General features: G+C 40.0%; 1 protein-coding gene across 1 annotated transcript in view; it reads left to right on the top strand.

Moving 5' to 3' along the window:
* enah (ENAH actin regulator) overlaps window positions 1–18,881 on the top strand; it is a 62,709-nt gene that overhangs the window by 17,838 nt on the left and 25,990 nt on the right. Inside the window, 1 exon segment of the mRNA XM_061091380.1 lies at window positions 9,842–9,914. Within this exon segment, the coding sequence (XP_060947363.1) occupies window positions 9,842–9,914 (73 nt within the window).

Below are 18,881 nucleotides of genomic sequence, written 5' to 3'. Positions count from 1 at the left end.
CCCCTACTCACTATATAGGGACTCACTAAGAGACTATATTCAGAGCTCTTTGTCAGAGGATTTTCATGTACAGCAAGGTCGGCCGCTGGAAAATCCCATAATATTACTACATTTTAACTGTTTATTTTACACTTAATGGGAGCACAATGCATGAATGTATATATTGCTTGGTTATTGACCTTTGGTTGTCCACTACTTCTTAAGAGTGTTTTGCTTCCAAAAATCTAGAAGAGCTCAGTTGATCTTTCTGGAGTTGAGGTACTTTTGACCCAGTCTCTGTTTGTCCCAGGTTCAAGATGGAGACGACATCATCTGGCAACTGCTAACCCTGCCCCCTTCTTTCTGCTAGAACCCCAGTGTTTACCTTAACCATTCAAGGCCGTTGCCAGGGCCGCCCACTTGTTGCCGAGCAGATCTGAAACTATAATAAGTACATGTTTGCTGGTTGTGTCACTCAGACATATGATCTTCCTCGTCTGACACTGGTTTCAGGATCATCTCTGTCATGTCACTCAGATATTCTGACAGAGTTGTGGGTTGGCATCAAATGTCCAGCAGCCAGACTTAGTGGGTGAGGGAGATGTGGCGCTGGGCGAGGTCGGCAGAGGTTTAGATGTCGTCCTCCCTCTGGCCTTCTAGACATCCTGACTCCCATGAGCCCCAAAATAATCCCCCAGCATGTAGGACACAGTGGAGGAGTCAGAGGTGGACATTAAAACAGGTGGAAACGGCTCGGTTCACTCTGGCCCTTCAGCAAATTTAAACCCCTACAAATCTGTCTGAACGTGGGTTCCAGACAATTAAATGTCATAATTAGGGTCCAACCAACCTACTCATCCTGAGTGAACCTAACTCTTGGCTATAATTTGTCTTTTTAATGTTGTGTTTCTAAATAAGGAACTAAAAACTTAAAAATATCTTGAAAAACTTGCATTAAGGCTAAAAATTAAGGCTACAAAAATGAAACGAAGATAATTCCATTATATTGTTACAAATTCACTCATCAGTTCATGAGCTCATGAATTATTTAAGAGCATTTCCGGAGTGATATTTTCTGAGCGTGTATGGATGTCCTTGAAAGTGAGACCATTTTGTCCTTTTAATCAAAGCAAAGCTTGGAGATTCATCAGTGTGCTTCAGGACATTGGAGGTTTGCTTTGTCAGAGCAGCAGATTTAAAAGGAATTATTTCCCTCTGGTTTCTTCCCAGGATGAGGCCTAAGGACATGACCAGTTCTTAAACTTTTGAGACCTTGAAACATTGATTAAAAAAAGACCCAGAAAGTCAGAAAGAAGTCACAGAATTATTTCATGGCAGAGAACTTAAAAGCTCCTCCCCAGTGAAATATGAGCCATGAAATAAAGGCAATGCAAAGGTTGTTTGAAAGTAGTGAGGTCATGGAGCTAGAGAGATAGCAACTGATGAGGAGTTGGATGCCAGAGAAAGTATTTGAAGTAGGTCTATTGATGCCAAGTTGCCCATTTTCATCGGCCTATCTAATGTAATGGTTATTGATGCACCGTCACCATGAGACCTCAAATAACCATTTCACCTTCTTGTACTGGAAACACTATCGTCAGGGAGAACCAGGAAAGGGAGACGAAGCAACAACAAAACCATTAGGCACATTCCCAACCATTTCTCTCATCTCAGGCAATATTTTTAGGAGAGGTGCAGAGGAGATCTAATTGGTTTGGAGCTGCCAGGAGACATTATTCAATAAGTGATGGGAAACTTTAATGAGACTCAGTTCATGAACAAACTACATGAACAAACAAACAGTTTTTGTGAATGCACACAGCAGGGAAAATACAGCTAAAAATGATGATAACATATTTAAAAACTGTGCAATCAACAAGGTTCGTCAGCGAGCCAATAAAACTGGTTTAAATAAAACGTCCCTCCTCACTGAATGTCATGCTTAACTGCCGTGAAGGAAGTCTTATAAAAATGACAACAGTAAAATCGAATGCGGATTTTAGTTCGTATTTATTTCAATTGAAAGCAGCTGATAGCTGTAATCTTGTATCTTGTTTCCAAAAACTGGGTGATACTGCAAAATATAATTTTTCATCTTATAATTTAGCTAAAAAAGAAATGAAAGTGATGAGGTGATGGAGGCTCTATAGGCAGCCGGTGAAGTGATATGGCTGGACAGGGCTTCTGCAATGAGTTTACACAGCAGAGTTAAATCACATAGTTTAATTTACGTATACATATAAAATCTACAGTGATGATTCAGCATTTCAGTTTAGCCCTTTTCTAAAGCTTCAAACAGTAACAAGTCATAATTTCTACCTTCTAGGTCTGAATATTATACAGTAAATGATCAACATCACACTGTTTCATAGTTAGGAGTCACTAGAGGGAGCTTTATAAATAACCTTGAGGTCCTCTGAGGTACAGTAAGTGAACGTTAAGTCCTAGTGTTTAACTCTAAGCATGGGGAATTCTAACACAGGCCATGATCTCATCCATGGCCTGAATCCAAAAAGACATATTTAATAGACAAATGTATTTCTGTAGATCATGTGTCAGTTTCTTTTGCTGCCAAGCCAAGGATGGAGACAGTCCCTAGCTGTATCTATAGATGCTGTCATTCCTACCTGACAACAGATCTCAGAGGATGACATCATGACCTGAATGTGAAACTATACGTGGATTCCATCTTTCTAAAAATGGGTCCACTCTGTCATCTGACCTTTTATCACTGCGTTGTCTAAATAAACCTACACACAGACATTTGTCTTTACAGTCAGGTGGATTTTGACAGAGTGGAGACAGTTGGAATGTCCTTTACATTCTTTCCACTGGCGTCAGTGGGAAATATACAGTAGCCCTTTCAACCCATATGGCACATAGAGTCATGGTGTTTTGACGTAATAGGACAGAGACACGTGAACTCAAACGAAATAAATATATTTAACATTAGATTAGATAACATTATCATGTAGAAATTGCTTGACAGCAGGATCCTTTAGCTATATATATGATCAGATGACTGACTCACTGAAGGACGTTCTTCCTCTTCATCCTGAAAAAGTCTTTAGTTGCTTTGGCCCCATGTTTAAAATCATTGTCTTCGTAATGTTAAAATGTTATTGGTGTATAACTTTATCAAAATGATCTTGACAGAGGCTGATTTTAGTTTCATCAGCCCTAGACCTGTACCCATTTGTATTGTGTGTTGTTGTGAACTGTAGCCTGGACTTTGTGTGTCTGAGGGATCTTAGAGTGAATCTCCTGAGGTTTTAGTGAAGACGTCTTCTCTTGATTGTTGACACGAAAACATTTTGCATCCTGGAGAGAATTCTTGACCTTCTCTACTGTCATGAAGACTTTTTTCTCCACTGTGCAGGTTTGTTGTCATCCTCCTGTAGTGCCTGCATGGAGCAGACATTTGCAGATTGAATCAATCAAATTGTATTCACAAATCTAATGGGCTTCATTGGGCTCAACAAAAGATTTCGGTTAAGGGTCCCAAATCAAGTCCCTATAAGATTCCATGTCCTCCCCACTGTGAGGTTTGAGTTGAATGGTGGCTGAAGCTCCTGAACCATTTAATGTATGTGTTGGAGTGCTTCCACATGATTGGCCGACTGGAAAACTGCATGAATAGGCAGGTGTTCCCAATAAAGTGCTCCGTGATGGCCAGATGATATATGTCTTCTTTAAAAGTGGATGAACTGACTCTGCATCTGATGCTACTTCCTGGGATCTAAATGAATAATTTAGGTAAAAGTCATATATATCAAACTGGATTCCTAGCTGGTTTCCCATCTGCCTTGTACACACCCACACAGACACGCACACACACACACACACACACACACACACACACACACACACACACACACACACACACACACACACACACACACACACACACACACAGACACAGACACACGACAGCACACACACACAGCTAATGATATTGAGAGCAGCCTTGTTTCTTTATCTGTATCCAGTGTATGAATAATAGATTGGATCCAGGAAGTACAAACTGGCTGCCCAGCCCATCAGGCAGCGGGTCCTATACCACATCCACAGCTCTGCCTCTCACTCTCTCTCCCTCCCTACCTCTCTTCGTCATCCTCTCTTCCCATCTCTTTCTCTGCATTTTGTGTTTCATCTGTTTGCTTTCTCCTCATTCTTGGTCTCTCTCTGGCTTTTCTTTCTCTTTCTCAATCTTGTGCTCTCTCTCTCTCTCTTTCTCTCTCTCTCTCTCTCTCTCTCTCTCTCTCTCTCTCTCTCTCTCTCTCTCTCTCCCTTTCGTGGTTGCTGTCTCTCCCTCTTATGTTCATCCCTCCCTCTCCTCTCTCTTTGTTTCCATCAATTATAATCTACTGGAGATGCAGCACAGAGAGGAACCACACCCAGCATTTCATCCTCATCTTTGGAGGTGTACCGTCAGACTGTTAAAGGCATCACATTAAACAGGATAAAGAACTTAACTGGCTACTGCAACAGAAGGAGGCTCAATATTCTGTTTTTTTTTCTATCTTGGAGTTCATCCATCCATCTCTGTGAGCTTCTGGATGATGGAGAACTAAGGCACGGGCAACTGAAAGAAGAAGTTCCAGAGCCTGAGCTATGGTTTTGTATGCGACCTCCCAGGATTGTAGTGGGGGAGCAGGGTTTCAGAGGGGGGCTGCCAGCGGGGTGGCGGTTGCTCTGAGGGCTGGAAATGGGTCAGACGTGGCCAAACAGGGACTGTGGTGTTACGTTTGCTGCCAGAGGAGGCCCACGCTAACGCTGCCTTCATGTAGGTACACATGCAGAGATGGAAGCAGTGGCTGTTTGTCTGTATGTCGCTATGAATGATGCTGTAAAGTCGGCGAGAAACTTAATTTTGTGAAGTTGTGGTCAAAAGATTTGTGTATTACTCTTACTCTTTAAATTTCTCTACGTCATCCCTCTCTTTTGTCTGTTCTCTCCTCAGTCACATGATCAGACATCAGTCACGCATACCAGGTGGTGAAGTCATGACCAGCGTCTATTTTCTACCTCTGCTTTTGTCTATAAATGCCAGACAAGCTCTGTTCCGCTTCACTTTGTGTCTCTGTGCTGCCTCTGTCTTATCTTCTTTTCTATCATTCACAGTCTGGAGTCAGGTAGTGGTTTAAGGTCTATCGTTTAGAGTGAAGTCAGAAAACTAAGTGTGTTCATCCTACCTGGTTTATTTACGATGAAGATTTTATAGTTATTGTTTTTCATGAAATTAAAGGGATTATTCTTGATAAATGCTCTTTATTCATACTATTTTGATAGACATTCTGATTTGACAATTTGATGAACAGTTTGCAACATATGCATTCCACATACAGACAGACAGATGTTTGTGGGATTAATACTTATAGCTTTATCTGTATAGCATAGCAGATAGATAGATACTCTTAAAAAGTCTTTACATCACCTCTTCCTCTCCTCATATGATGTCATGACCAGTTCATACTTTCTCTTTCCGCCTTTGTCTGTAAATGCCAGACAAGCTCTGTTCAACTTCTCTTTGTGTCTTTGCACTATCTCTGTCTTTTCTTCTTTCCTATCTTTCACTGCATGTTGTCAGTAGTTTTAGGTCATTGTATCAATTTACTTGAGAGCTTCCATTTGAAAATAATCAAATTATTACATGTCAACTCCGGAGTTGGTGGATTAAGAGCGGCTGTCAAATTTGCACATGAAAGATGCTACAGAAGGACAGTTCCTTGCAGTAATATAGTTAACTACTTACTTAAAATCATACATACATTTTGGTCCAATCAGAAAACAAGCCACTGATCTGAACGTAACACCTCCCTCCGGAGCTGCTTTCAGAGCTGCTGTCTGTGTTCCATCATTAGCACATGAGCTCTATGATAGCAGACAGTAACATGATTACTCCCCAAAGGCAGCGGAAGATGGAGACGACCATGTCTGCAATGACATTCAGTGTTTCAATTAAGCTCAAACAGGAAGGAACACAATGGGCCTAAATTGGGGTCAATACGATTTTCAGCTTTTTGAATGATGTTCACATGTAATTCCAGGGTTCATTATACAATTTGAAAAAGGTTTGTGCATGTATAGAACATATTCTTTTGTGGGGGGAAAAAAGAGTGTGTGAACAAAATCTGTGAACATATTATATGTGAGGTTTCATGAGACACTGAAAAACAAAGTGCATATGAATAGTTTAATTTAAGAATCTGATAATCATTATCATTTCTTATTTAATGGACTATTTGAGATTATTATTGTAATCCATAATCCATGTATAAAATATAACCACTACTCTCAGCCTCTCTGATTTTGATCCAATTTGTCCAAACCACTCACAACCCTTACTAGCTCCACGGCTGCAGCTGGAAATACTCGATTTATTTGGGACACTTAGCCTTAATTCTCTTGCATAGTCGGACCCAGCTAAGGTGCAAACACAACTTGCGCATCCCCAGTCCCTCAGTAAGTGGATGTAAAAATGCATGTTGACCATTAGCTGAGAGTGGCTCCTCCCTGAACTCATAGCTCTTCCCTCCAGTGGCCACATGATGCTGCAGACTCAACAACAGCTTCTTCTGCAGTTGTTGACTTGAGAATGGCCCGTCTGTAGACTGCAAGACGAGGGTCTTGCTACTATTCTAAATCAATTCCTAATCAAGTAACACTAAAATTATCATAGGGCAACAGTCAAATTGGCATTAAAACTGACCTATGGTGTGACTTGCCGTCTCGTGGGCTCCAGATGGATATTATTGGCTATTCTGGTGCTTTTCATTTTTTGCAGTTACATACAATCATAGGACGAGACTTTTTTATAAGCAGGTCCTCTTCATTGTAGTCCACCATTTTTCACAACCATGTTTTTGTTCAGTAGCACAGAAAGCGCAAACCAAACAATGGTTCTAGAGAGGGTCTTCATGAATTTATAGAACCTGAAGGCCACTATAATTTCTTCTTCACACTTGGAATGGGAGGATGAGGCAAAGGGTTATCAATTTATTTGTAATCTACAATTCCACTCAGATGCTCCTAACTCCTACAAGACATAGAAGTAAAAAAAAAAGTGCTTTGTTTAAGATAAGAGAGTATGTGTGTGTGTCCTGTGATAGACACCTGTTAAGTGATGTCACTGAGTAGTTTCCAGTAAGCACACACACAACCGCACACGCACACACACACCTCTAAACAATCCATTGATCCACAACTGCCCCTGAGGATGTTTGCTCCTCAGAGGTGAAATATGCTCAGTGAGTAATAGAGACAAAAGCAAAGAAATACAAGCTTAAAAACCAAAGTGAATAAACTGTTAAAATATTTGCACGCTCTTGTCACATACATCACTAACATGCATTTACTGCCTCAATCCCACTAAGCTGACTAACACATTCATTATGGTTGCGCTGACTCATCAGGCTTCCAGTAAATCTCCTCATGCTCAGGTTTTAGTCATTATTGTCCAAGGTCACAGTGCAAGATGACACAGGGATTCTTTACTGTTTGTGACTTTGTTTCCATCTAACATGACGTCATGTGGGCATGTTTTTATCTCTGCATTCTTGCCTTTGGAGCTCAGATGTGTTCTGTGTGTGTGTGTGTGTGTGTGTGTGTGTGTGTGTGTGTGTGTGTGTGTGTGTGTGTGTGTGTGTGTGTGTGTGTGTGTGTGTGTGTGTGTGTGTGTGTGTGTGTGTGTGTGTGTGTGTGTGTGCGTGCGCATGTTAGGCCACTAAGTGTTCATCAGTGTGTGTTTCAGAGTTTATACCAGGACTGTAACTTATTAGGCTGTAATACCATTTGGACCAAACTCTCTCCATTGTTATTTCCTCTGTTCAAACCAAGCCACTTAGCTATTGTCTAATAAGTCAGTACAAACTCTGTTGTGTGATCATCCGCTGGCCTGCTATGAAAACCAAACATACACACACAGACAGCTGTCTGTGTACTTGGGCTAATCTCTCATTATATAGCTTCATTTAGTCTCTGTTGTTCTGTCTACGTGCAGAACATTAACACACCTGCAGTGTCATTTTCAGTAATAATCCTGTGTTTACCACAAAACATCCCTGTAAGCTAATGAGAAAATGAGTCTGAGCTTTTATTCAGAGTGGTTTAGAAGATATCTCTGAACCTTATTTTTCCACAAGAGTAACACATAAAAATAGCTTACCATTAATTTGAAAGTAAAATGAAAACTCCTAAAGACATCATTATTTTAACACAAACCATGTTTCGAGGCCTGAATAGGGTATGGTGGGGAATTAAAGAATGCTGAATTCATATAGGAAATATCGGATCAAGAAATCGAGATGAAAGAATGTGAATCTTTCAGCAGTTGACAGCTGTGACAGTTGTTACGTTCATTACTGCAGACACGCCATCTGTATCAAACAAGACCAAGGGAAACAGCTTATATTCATACTTGACGGGATGAAATGTGTATTTTTGGCATTTTAGCTTTAACAATGAAATGTACAATTCAACTGACTGTTCAGTTGGCAATTCATTCTTCTTGACCAATCACAACAAGTCAGTCTCAGCTGTCAAGCATCCAAAAAATAATTAAAACCAATCCCATCAGAAAAATGAGCACTTAAACGTACATAACTGTAATAAGAAGGGTATAAATGACAAAAGCCATCTATGTAGTTTGAATTTTTGGTTTGTTTTATGCCACAGGTGCTAACAGGGAGGAGGAAAGGTATACAATCAATTCTGCAGTCAGCCACCAGGGAGCGATCTAGATGATTTGGCTTCACTCTGGGAGCTGTCATGTTGTCCATCTTAATGTACCATCATTGATTTCTGCTCCTGTGTCACTCCTGAAACAAATGTCAGACTGTCATTGAGCTCTCTAGTCTCACAGCAACATCTTACATACATATGGAACATATAAAAGAACATGAACACACCTAACCTAAATATCAATACTAATGCATTTGGAGGCTGTGGAGGTCTTTACCGTGTAGACAGAGATAATGAACCGCAAATCGGTTTGATGATCTGTTGACCACTTGCTGGTCAGATATGTTTGGACCTCCTATAAGTACATAGCCACTTCTCTGGCGGCCTGAACTACCACAGTGCATTTTACTGGTAACAACTTTTTCTTCCCTTATGGTGTGGCTACTTTTACTGAAGGAAGGGTTTTGAATACTCCTCCACTACAAATGTTATAACAGCACCCTACAAGGTACAATATTGGTCAGGTGGATACTTATGATGAGAGATATGTACCTGTACGCGTTTTCCTTTGCTTTGTGCCTCTTGTCCATAAGCGAATATGTTTAAAGTCACTAATACACAGATTTGTGCAAACGCCTTCACAGGTATCTGCCTCGCCCAATTTATAATCGAAGATATAAGGGCAATTTAAAGCTACTATTGTTTTGATTTGGTCACAATGCTTCACCACCCACTTGCCCGTCATGCCTGTTTGAGGGTTTGTAGTCGTCTTGGTGTTCCCATCTTGATGGAGATATTTTTTAAATGAAGGGGGACATATCTGTTCAATCAGCAGAAGTGTAGACAAGGCCATAGTCTCTCTGAATAAACAAAAAGCACAAATCAATGGTAGCTTCATATGACACAAAGGCAAAAAAGCACTAGTGGCATGAAAAGTATAAACCTGTTTCCCTTACTGACTTAAAGGCTGCATACAACTTGTATTGATGTTAATTAATTAAGAGCCTGTAAAAGTCCTGTAGCTCAGTATTATATCAATATTGGATTGATATGATAATTTTTTACTTTTTGTTTTTCTATTCTTTATCATGATACCAGAGGGAGAGTCAGGCTGAAACACAACATAATGATGCCAGTTTAATGTTTAACAACAGCTGTCTGTGTGTGTTACCCTCTACAGGCCCCACACTGCCCAGACAAGGCCCCCAGGTTCAGAATGGCCCCACACCAGAGGAGATGGAGCTGCAGAGAAGGTAAGCACCACATACTTACACCGTTCAAAGATGAACATTGTCTCTGGATTCAAACACAAATAGTCTGTTCACCTTGTCAGTCACCATTATCTCTTCCATCCCCATCTCTCCCTCTTATTACATTTCCTCTAAAATTTGGATTCATACATAATTGTTTTTCATCCACCCACCTTTCCAAATATAATTTTCTTACAGACTCATGCACTTATTTGAGAGCATGTGTGTATGAGTCTGACAAAGCCTCACATGCACTCAGGGTTGTTTTACTTCCCCATACAAGGGCAGTCTTTTCCTCAGGTAATAACGAAGCTGTGGAATAACCACAGGAGACATCACACACACAGAGCTGTATAAATAGGGCCCAGCTGTTGGCCAACGTTTGAATACTATTCACCAGAAAACCTGGTTGAAGGGATTTAAGCTGTTGAGATGTTGAAATATGAAAAACATCTCAGCGTGGAGATTAATTAAGCAATTTGGAGCCGTACAGAGACTATTTAAGAGCGAGCCTTGTTCTTCTAACCAATCAGATGAAGCCAGGATGTTTAGGGTTGGAGCTCACAGCTGTCAATCAATATCTAATTACACTTCTGGTCTATAATTCCTCTGTTGCAGCAAGGCTTCCAGGTAGAATGAATAGCTTAAAGAAAATGCTATGGCTAACACGAGCGAACAACAGCGTACACAGTGAGGATGTAGGTGAGGCTGCACGGAAGGAGAGGGAAAGAGGGAGGGGTGGGAAGCACGCCTTTTTTTATTTCGAATTTCGTGCTTGTGCTGTCTTGTATTTAATAACTTTCATATTGTAGCTTTAAACAGAAAGTATTGCTTACACAAACTCTCCATACAAACATGAACGCTTGGACATACACTGAAATGTGACACACATCTTACTCTTTACAATGGTGTTGGTGAGCAGTGACGACTTAACCACACAAACATTTTGAAATGAATGGCAGAGAAGTGATCATTATATTATATATACAATCATCCTTGAATTGGATCCATGACCACACTCAGAGATGTAAACATGTATCTTTAGTATCAGTTACATTAGCGAAACAGTGACGACTGCTTTGGAAACCATTTCAGACGGCGGGCGGCTGCTGCACAACACACTAACACGTCATGAAACACATCTGGATGGATTATTTAACATCTGTGTTCATCGTATACAAACACTTACAGGAGGATCATAATGGATGCAGATGCTCTGTACCTGGCAGCAGGGCTCACTATGAGGTTTCAATGAAAACAAAAATCTGATTCATACAATTGTGTCCATATCTCAGGCCAACTAAACGCATATTCATAATTTTGAGAAAGTACTCCACCCACCATCATCAAAAGCTATGTTTTAGAAGGTTGTTGTTCTTTATCTTTTTCAGGAGTTTTCACAGACTTTAAACTATTCTGCAAATGCAGGGTGACCCGACGCCTTAGTCATATTTAACAACATGTTTTTTTCAAATCTGTTACAATTTTTACATCTAAAAAACAAGAGGACGCATTAAGTCAATATCAATAATTCAAGACTGGTGATAATGATAAATATTCTAACTGTCATCTATTATTCTTTCATATATTTTGAAATTATCTGAAATCACTCAATTTAAAAGACTACTCGTGATGAGCCATAAACAGAGGTTTTTTTGGGACTGTTTTGTCTTTGGATGGCTTTCATGGAGTTGGTCATATGAGGTTTCAAATATATTTAGTAAACCATGTAAAGGGAAACTTTCCCTTTGGTTTATTCTCCCCTGATCTGACCTTCCTGTTCATAACTGGGGTCTGAATGAATCTGAGGTTCAGAAGTGAGATTTCCTCTATGATCATCTACATAAGAGTATGGTTTTTATTAAAGGGGCTTCATGCTGTCATCTCGCAGACATGCTGTCTCTGCTCTGCCTCCTCCTCTCGCTCTTTTGGTCAGTAGAGAGGCATTCTTCAGGTGTGAGTCAGTGATTCTTCTAATTCTGTCCTTCCTTTCACCATTTCTTTCTTTTTACGATTTCCTCCTCACGTGCCCCCTGAGCATTCTCGCTTTTCTCACCCTTTTGTTTCCGTCTAGCTTCATTTGTCTTTCTTTTTTCTTCTCACCTCTCTTTCCCCTCTCTCCTTCCTGTCCGCCCCTCCTCACCTGCTCCATATTTAGCAGCAGATGACAGACAGGCAGCGAGAAGATCAGTGACTAAGGTCATGTGCTGATGCAAAGGCCAATATCAGCCCGGTGGGAGAGCGAATAAAGGATGTGTAAAGAGCAGAGTGAGAATGGGATGAAAGATGAAGAGATGGCGGTACAGGAGGAGCAGGAATAAAGAACCATTCTTTAAAAGGAAAGCTGACATACTGTTAGATTTTGTTTGGAATCTGTTGAAGGTTTTGTGTCCATATTCCTTCTGAGCTTATTTTTGAGGGGCACTGTCGCATCTTATCATTACACCACTCTCAGTAATCCAGTCAGATGTTGTGATTGTTTATTGGAAGTGTAAAGACTGAGAGAAGCATATGTTCTCAAACATCTGGTTTAAATATCCAAGCTTGAATCCAAGCTTTTTATTATCAGCCTTTATAAAAGCTTTCAATGGATTTAGATTCAAAGCTTAAATAACTTTATAGCTTTGGCTAAAGTCTAAAAACTTCACTCAACCCTGATCCTCAAAATGACATATTTACCTCCACAAAGGAGGTCATATTTTCCTCCCTGTCCGTTTGTTGGTGGGTTGGTTTCAGTCGGTTAGTTGGGTTGGGTTGGTTTGGGTTGGTTTGGTTGATTAGTTGTTTTGGTTTGGTTGGTTACATTCTTTGGTTTGTTTGGTTTGTTAGTTGTTTTGGTTTTTGTTGTAGGTTTGGCTGGTTGGGTTGGTTGGTTTGAGGAATGGTATTTATGAGTGTGTACATATAAGGGCAGCTTCATTGTTTTTAAGGCGACTGTTGGGCCTTGGCAGAGGTATGCACTCTTCTGAGTCTCATTCTTGTTTTATACTTTTTTTATGTAGCCTTAAAATGGCTTGGATGTAACTTTACAACTTTGCCTCATTTATTATTCTTGGAGCCATGAATATGTAGAATGTTTAACTGCATCTACCCCCACAGAGAAAATAATGCAAGACAAGAATGATAGTATATAACAGTATACCCTCCTGAATATATATCGGTGTCAGACTTTGACTTATGTGACTACTACTTTGTAGCCTCACTACATCTTGTATCATATATTCAACACAATGTTATGCAATGATTAAATGCATATAGCTTTTTAATATATATAACTCTATCCTCTAATTATAGCCCTGTAATCTACTCATGTGCAGTCTTTCCATTATACCCCTACATTTTTATTTAGGCCTATAATGCTGAGTCTCTACTCCTTTTCCCTTCAATCTCTATCCCCTCTATTTCACTCTCTCTGTCCCCTCACTCTCTTTCTCTCCTTCTCTAATATTTATTAAACTTCTATTATTACATTCAATGATTTGCACCAAGTCAGACTAAAGTTGCCAGAGCAACAGCCCATCTACCCTTTTTGGCTGAGCTGCCCCTTTGGGCAAATCACCAACACTAATAATAGTTTTCTTTTTTCTTTTGGGCCTGCATTAACAAGTAGCCAACACAAGTAGTGGTGTGGACTAGAGTAGAAAGTAAAGACATAAATTAAGATAAAAACCTAACACAAAGCGATGCCCTATGCTTTTTGCTTACTTACATTTTAACCCTTTGAACTGCTTTATACACACAAAGCCTAATTCTATAATGGACAAATAACTGTGTTACCTGCTGTTTTGACTAGAACCTTTAATTATATCACAATAACAGCTCATATTTTGGCTGGCCTACTTCATGCAATGTCATTGGAATGTGTCATACAGAGCCATGTAACCTGAAATAGAGACAGAGGAAGAGAGAGAGAATAGGAAGAATTGAAGATATGGATGAGTGTTTACAAATGAGAGGGAGGCTCCCTTCCCTCCAGTCCTCCTCACTCTCTGCATCAGTTAACAGGATCATCTTACCAATGAATAGAGCTTCACATTCCTCAGTGACCAAACATGTTCAAAAACATAATGATGCGCGTCTCCTTTCCTTTCACACTGTCTTTCCTCCGCCTCTTTATTCATCGGCTTCCTCCTCCATCTCTCCTGCAATCCTCCGCTTCACTGACACACGGACGGATGGAGAGCAGGCAGTGGCGCTCCGAGGATGATTGATGGAAATATTCACTGCATGTGTGATAGGCTCCGTGGACGGCTGGGGGGAGACGTTGCCAATGAACCACCTGCTCAGAAATGCAGGGTGCTGCCCTCAGATTAAAAAGACATGAGCTGCAAAATAATAGGCTGAGGTATAAATAGCTGTGCGTCGCGTGGGTGCACGGAAATGTGTGTGACAGCAGAGAGAGGGAATGTGTTGCATCGTCTTGAATGAAAGTGAGAACGGAGAAGTGGTAGAAGAAGGATGTGAGTGTTAGAATTCTGTTAGCATTTAGCTGCTGCTAATAGCACTCAGAGGATGGCACTACTGACAGCAACATGTTGAGCACATTGTCATGAACAGATGTTGACATCTGCATATATTCACAAAGGACAGTGAATATATGAATACAATATGAAGACACACACCTACACACACATTGTGTTGGTGGGACACAAGAGCTGTTTATATTATTCATCATTTGTTTTGTTGTGACAAAACTCACTGTTAATGGCAGCATGTTTGGACAACGCTTTTCGTTCTTCCACATGACACAGACTTTGGCAGGAAATTTGGATGACAAACAAGGCAACACTAACAAACATGGCGGAGACTAAATGTGACACAGAAACATGATGCAAAAAAAAGAGCTACTTCTGCCACATGGATGTGGTTTGTGTTTGAATTCTGACACAGACGAGAAAAGCGTACTCTGCTAATTATGCTGCAGACTGAATTCCTCAACAGACACTTCTTACTTCTGTTAGCATTTATGCAAGAAGATGAGTCGGATGAGACCCACAAAAAAGTTTCCCGCGACATAACATTAGGTTAGATAGGGACATTGTCAGCCTGTAACTTGTACTTCAGATTCTAGTGTCATTATCTCAGATGTATTTTATTCGTCGCCAAAGCGCTTTTTAGGCATGAACCCCATAGAATGTTTGGGTTCGGGGGACTTTTATGTTAAGTATTATTTCTGATGCGGTGCTGTTGTTTACAGCACTAGCATCGGCAATTATCACCCAAACATTTCAAATTTCTGCATCTTTACAAGTTCACTAAGATGGAAGCAGATAATGCACTAACTAATCAGTAATGACATATCGCCAATTTACAGAAGAAAAGCTGTAAGTAACAAGTAACTAGTGATGATATGTATCATTATGTGAATATGGAACAATGTTTGATGTTCATATCAAACAGCCCTACAGCTGACACATGGCATGTGTGTGGGCATGTTTGTGTGTGTATATGTTGCACACTTGGACTTGATCCTGATCATTTGGTCCATCTGGGCCCCAGTTAGTTCAGTCAACATGTCCTGGTTCTGTGAGCCAATCAGACGACCCACTGAGTAGTTGCCCTGCAGATTTCACCAGATATCAGAGTCTCTGGAGGTTTAGCACAGTTGTCACGTGTGGAAAAGTGGCGAATGTAGAATGTGACATACTTAACTAATCACTTAAGATAAAGTGGATTTAACCAAAAACAAGTCATGGAAATACTGCAGCACAAAGGAGTGAAGTATTTACACTACAAGGCCACTGAGATCAGCAAGCTTCAAATTAATTACAAGGACATTTGTTATTAAATATTAACAACATGACTTAAAGGTTTGTAAGAACCTTGTCAAAAAACCAGCTCACCACCTATTGGGTAGATTGACATGAATCAGATCTGATTTTTCTCAAGGTAAAACCATTACTTACTTAACTGATTAGTCATTTGGCAGTAAGAATAACTTTTTGGTTTTATACTGTGAGTACATTTCAGAACATGTACTTTTACCTGAGAGGCTGAATCAGTACTAATACTTTAGTCATTTTGAACACAAGTATTTATACTTTTACTTCTGTATTTTACTAATAAATACATTTCTAACTATCAATAAAAAATAATTTACCATCATTATATGACTTTTGGCTAAACTACAGATCCTGTTGTGTCGTTATTTGAATTTCCCCCCTGCAGCTGTCCTCTGTCAAGTTTCCTGGCCTTTACTTTCAACAAGTGTTATGCTGCTTCCAACATTCCCTTACAGAGTCTTGAACTCAGTCATCCCAAGTTTTTACAGAGATTAAAGGAATATGTGTGCGAGAGCATGCATGTGCATGTGGGGATTCAGGCCGTGGCACTGCCCACGCTCCCTTAGCAACGGTTTCCCTGGCAACTTTTGTCAAGAGGCGAGTGAGATGCCAGTTAAATGGTGCAGGAGGCTTTTTCACAGCTTTGAATCCTGTGACGTTTCCCTGCAAAGCAGAGGGGGACGCGAGGAGGGACCTCCTTTACAGTAACACATCAGAGGAGAGATGTAGACAGCAGATGGTGGAGATGGGAAGATTTCAGGTGGGAGCCTTCCGCTGATCCCTTGGAAGTGATGAAAAGATCTGATTTATAGAAACAATGCTGAATTGTCACAAGCTCACACAGTGAAGTCACATTAAACTTCCTCATATACTCGCTTTGACTCATGCATAGTTACAAAGTGTGGTCAATCATGCACAAACGTTTAGTTTTTTGGAAAGAAAACAACCCCTGCAGCAAATAGCCTCTATATAAAAAAAAAAAAAAAAAACTCAAATTGAAGAGTATTTCTGGCACGTGCAAACACTCATTAACTCTAACTCATTTATTGCCTTCAGTGACTCATTAAGACTCTTTAGGCAGGTCAAGAATTATCCTTGGACAATTTTGTGGTAACACTAACAACCATGGGCTCCTCTGACTGAAAATCTGACTGTAATGCTAAACCCTCAGGTCAGCTTGGCAGAAATGTTAATCTGACACAGTTAGAGTGGAGGTAAACTGTTGCTCTGTGCAGCATCTTGCACAAACAGTGTATATACATGGAAGACATCTGACTGAATCCTTTCACTAAAGTTACTTTGTCTGAAATCTGCAAAACAACTGAGACCCTTGGCCGTAATCACCAAATATGTGTTTAGACAGAAAAGAATTAGCATTTTGTGAAAGGAACAAACTACCAAATATTGGGTTTGTGGCAGCCAGTTGAACAACATTACATATAGTGGGAAGAATGGATTCAACTTAATATCAGCAAATTCTGGATTCAAAAATGTCGATAAGTGAGTAAAAATGAAAGAGGCTGATTTGAAAATTCACCTTGAACCACTTTAGGAAACTCAACAGGCCTTACAGCCCCCTGATCAAGTCATGGTATTTGTCAAGAAGAGGGTTAGTTTGACTCAATCTATACTAATATGGTTTCATTTGAAAACCCATCATCTCTGCTCTATCTTTGCCTGGAATTGTGCATGCCTTCATTGCTAAATATGGCACATTTACATGCTGATCTTAATCATGCTAGTGAATTAACATGCATTCCTTGTCCCCTTTAAATACAAAAAAAAACATTTGCTAGATAAGCATCACCTTTTTTTACCAACCTGAATCTGTATACCCTCAGTAGAACGAAGCCCAAATCACCATTTCTAAATCAGATCAGATTCCCAAACCTTGTTCATGACAAACTTTTGGACTTGTCAAAAAGCAAAATCACAGGTACAATTTACAAGAGTAACAATGGTGTACGTTCCAGCAATTGTAAAAGTCAACAAAAAGAGTTAAAATCAACTTTAGTTTAAATTCACACATCTTATCTGGCCTGTCATAACTGTAAGTTGCTGGCACAGGTTCTGGCAGCAACTCCAAGGTTTTAACGGCTTAAAGTTTTTTGTTATTTTTTACTTCTGAGACACAGCTCTCTGATGTGAGCAGAGGAAAAAAAGGTTTATCATTCTTTTTCCTGTCATTCTTAATCAAAACTAAAGTGTTGGCAGTGAGAGAAGCTGCTCTCACTCAGCAGGAATGCGTGTGAGGAGAAGACAAGCGTTGCAACCTCATGACATCAGCTCAAAGGCTAAGCTGTGTCGTAAACTCAGAGGTGTCCCTCTGACGGAAGACAGGCTCACTGTCCCCAGTTAGTCTGCATATCTGCATGTATACGCGCACACACACACACAGACACACACTATTTCTCTCTCTAGACAAGTTATTTTGGGATTATGTGAACATTGTTTAGGAATGTCATGATCTCCTGTCCAGGGAATTTGAAGTTAAAGAGCATGTGTCTGTCCGTCCATGCGTCCCTGTGTGTGTGTGCATGCGTGCGTTTGATTGGTTGGTTGTTAGTTGTCTGTTCACACTTGACATGAAAATCAATCCTTATTGTGTCTTCTGTGACCATAGATCTCACTTCCCTGCTCTATGAGCAAATACATCATAATTTGTGTTCGCAAAGATTAAATCATGTTGTGTTGGGTTTGTGTGTCTGATAGAGAGAGAGGGACTGATTGAATGAAGGAATGACTATGCGCAGCAATGAAGAAATATTTTACCAAAGTAAAAGTCTGAATAATCAGATCGCATTAATTATTTGGATCCATTTAGACATGTACTTATAGATGACCACTTCAGGACGGAGGTTATTACCAGGTCTGAACATGATCTATAAACAACTAATGCACAGCTGTCGAACTTTCAGTGCAAAGTTAGTAAGCAGTCAAGAGTTGAAAAAGCTGTCAGAGCTTTACTGGAATTTGTTCCTCCAGCTAAAGTTCCCATGAAAATAGATAAAAGGTTAGCTTCGATGTTGAAGCTAGATAAATCATATTACTGTCTTTTCATTTAATTATATGTTTAATTTAGTGTCTTTTTTTGTATATTTTGTCTGTTAAGTTTTTCTTTTACTATCAAATGAGTACTCCGCTCAAGATTTCAAGATGCCTGGCAGAATCAAATTATGACATTTTA

This window comes from Limanda limanda, chromosome 18 (genome assembly GCF_963576545.1).
Source record: "Limanda limanda chromosome 18, fLimLim1.1, whole genome shotgun sequence".
Classification (NCBI taxonomy): domain Eukaryota; kingdom Metazoa; phylum Chordata; class Actinopteri; order Pleuronectiformes; family Pleuronectidae; genus Limanda; species Limanda limanda.
The sequence above is the reverse complement of the archived record's forward strand: the minus strand, read 5'-3'. Positions and strand labels throughout refer to the sequence as shown.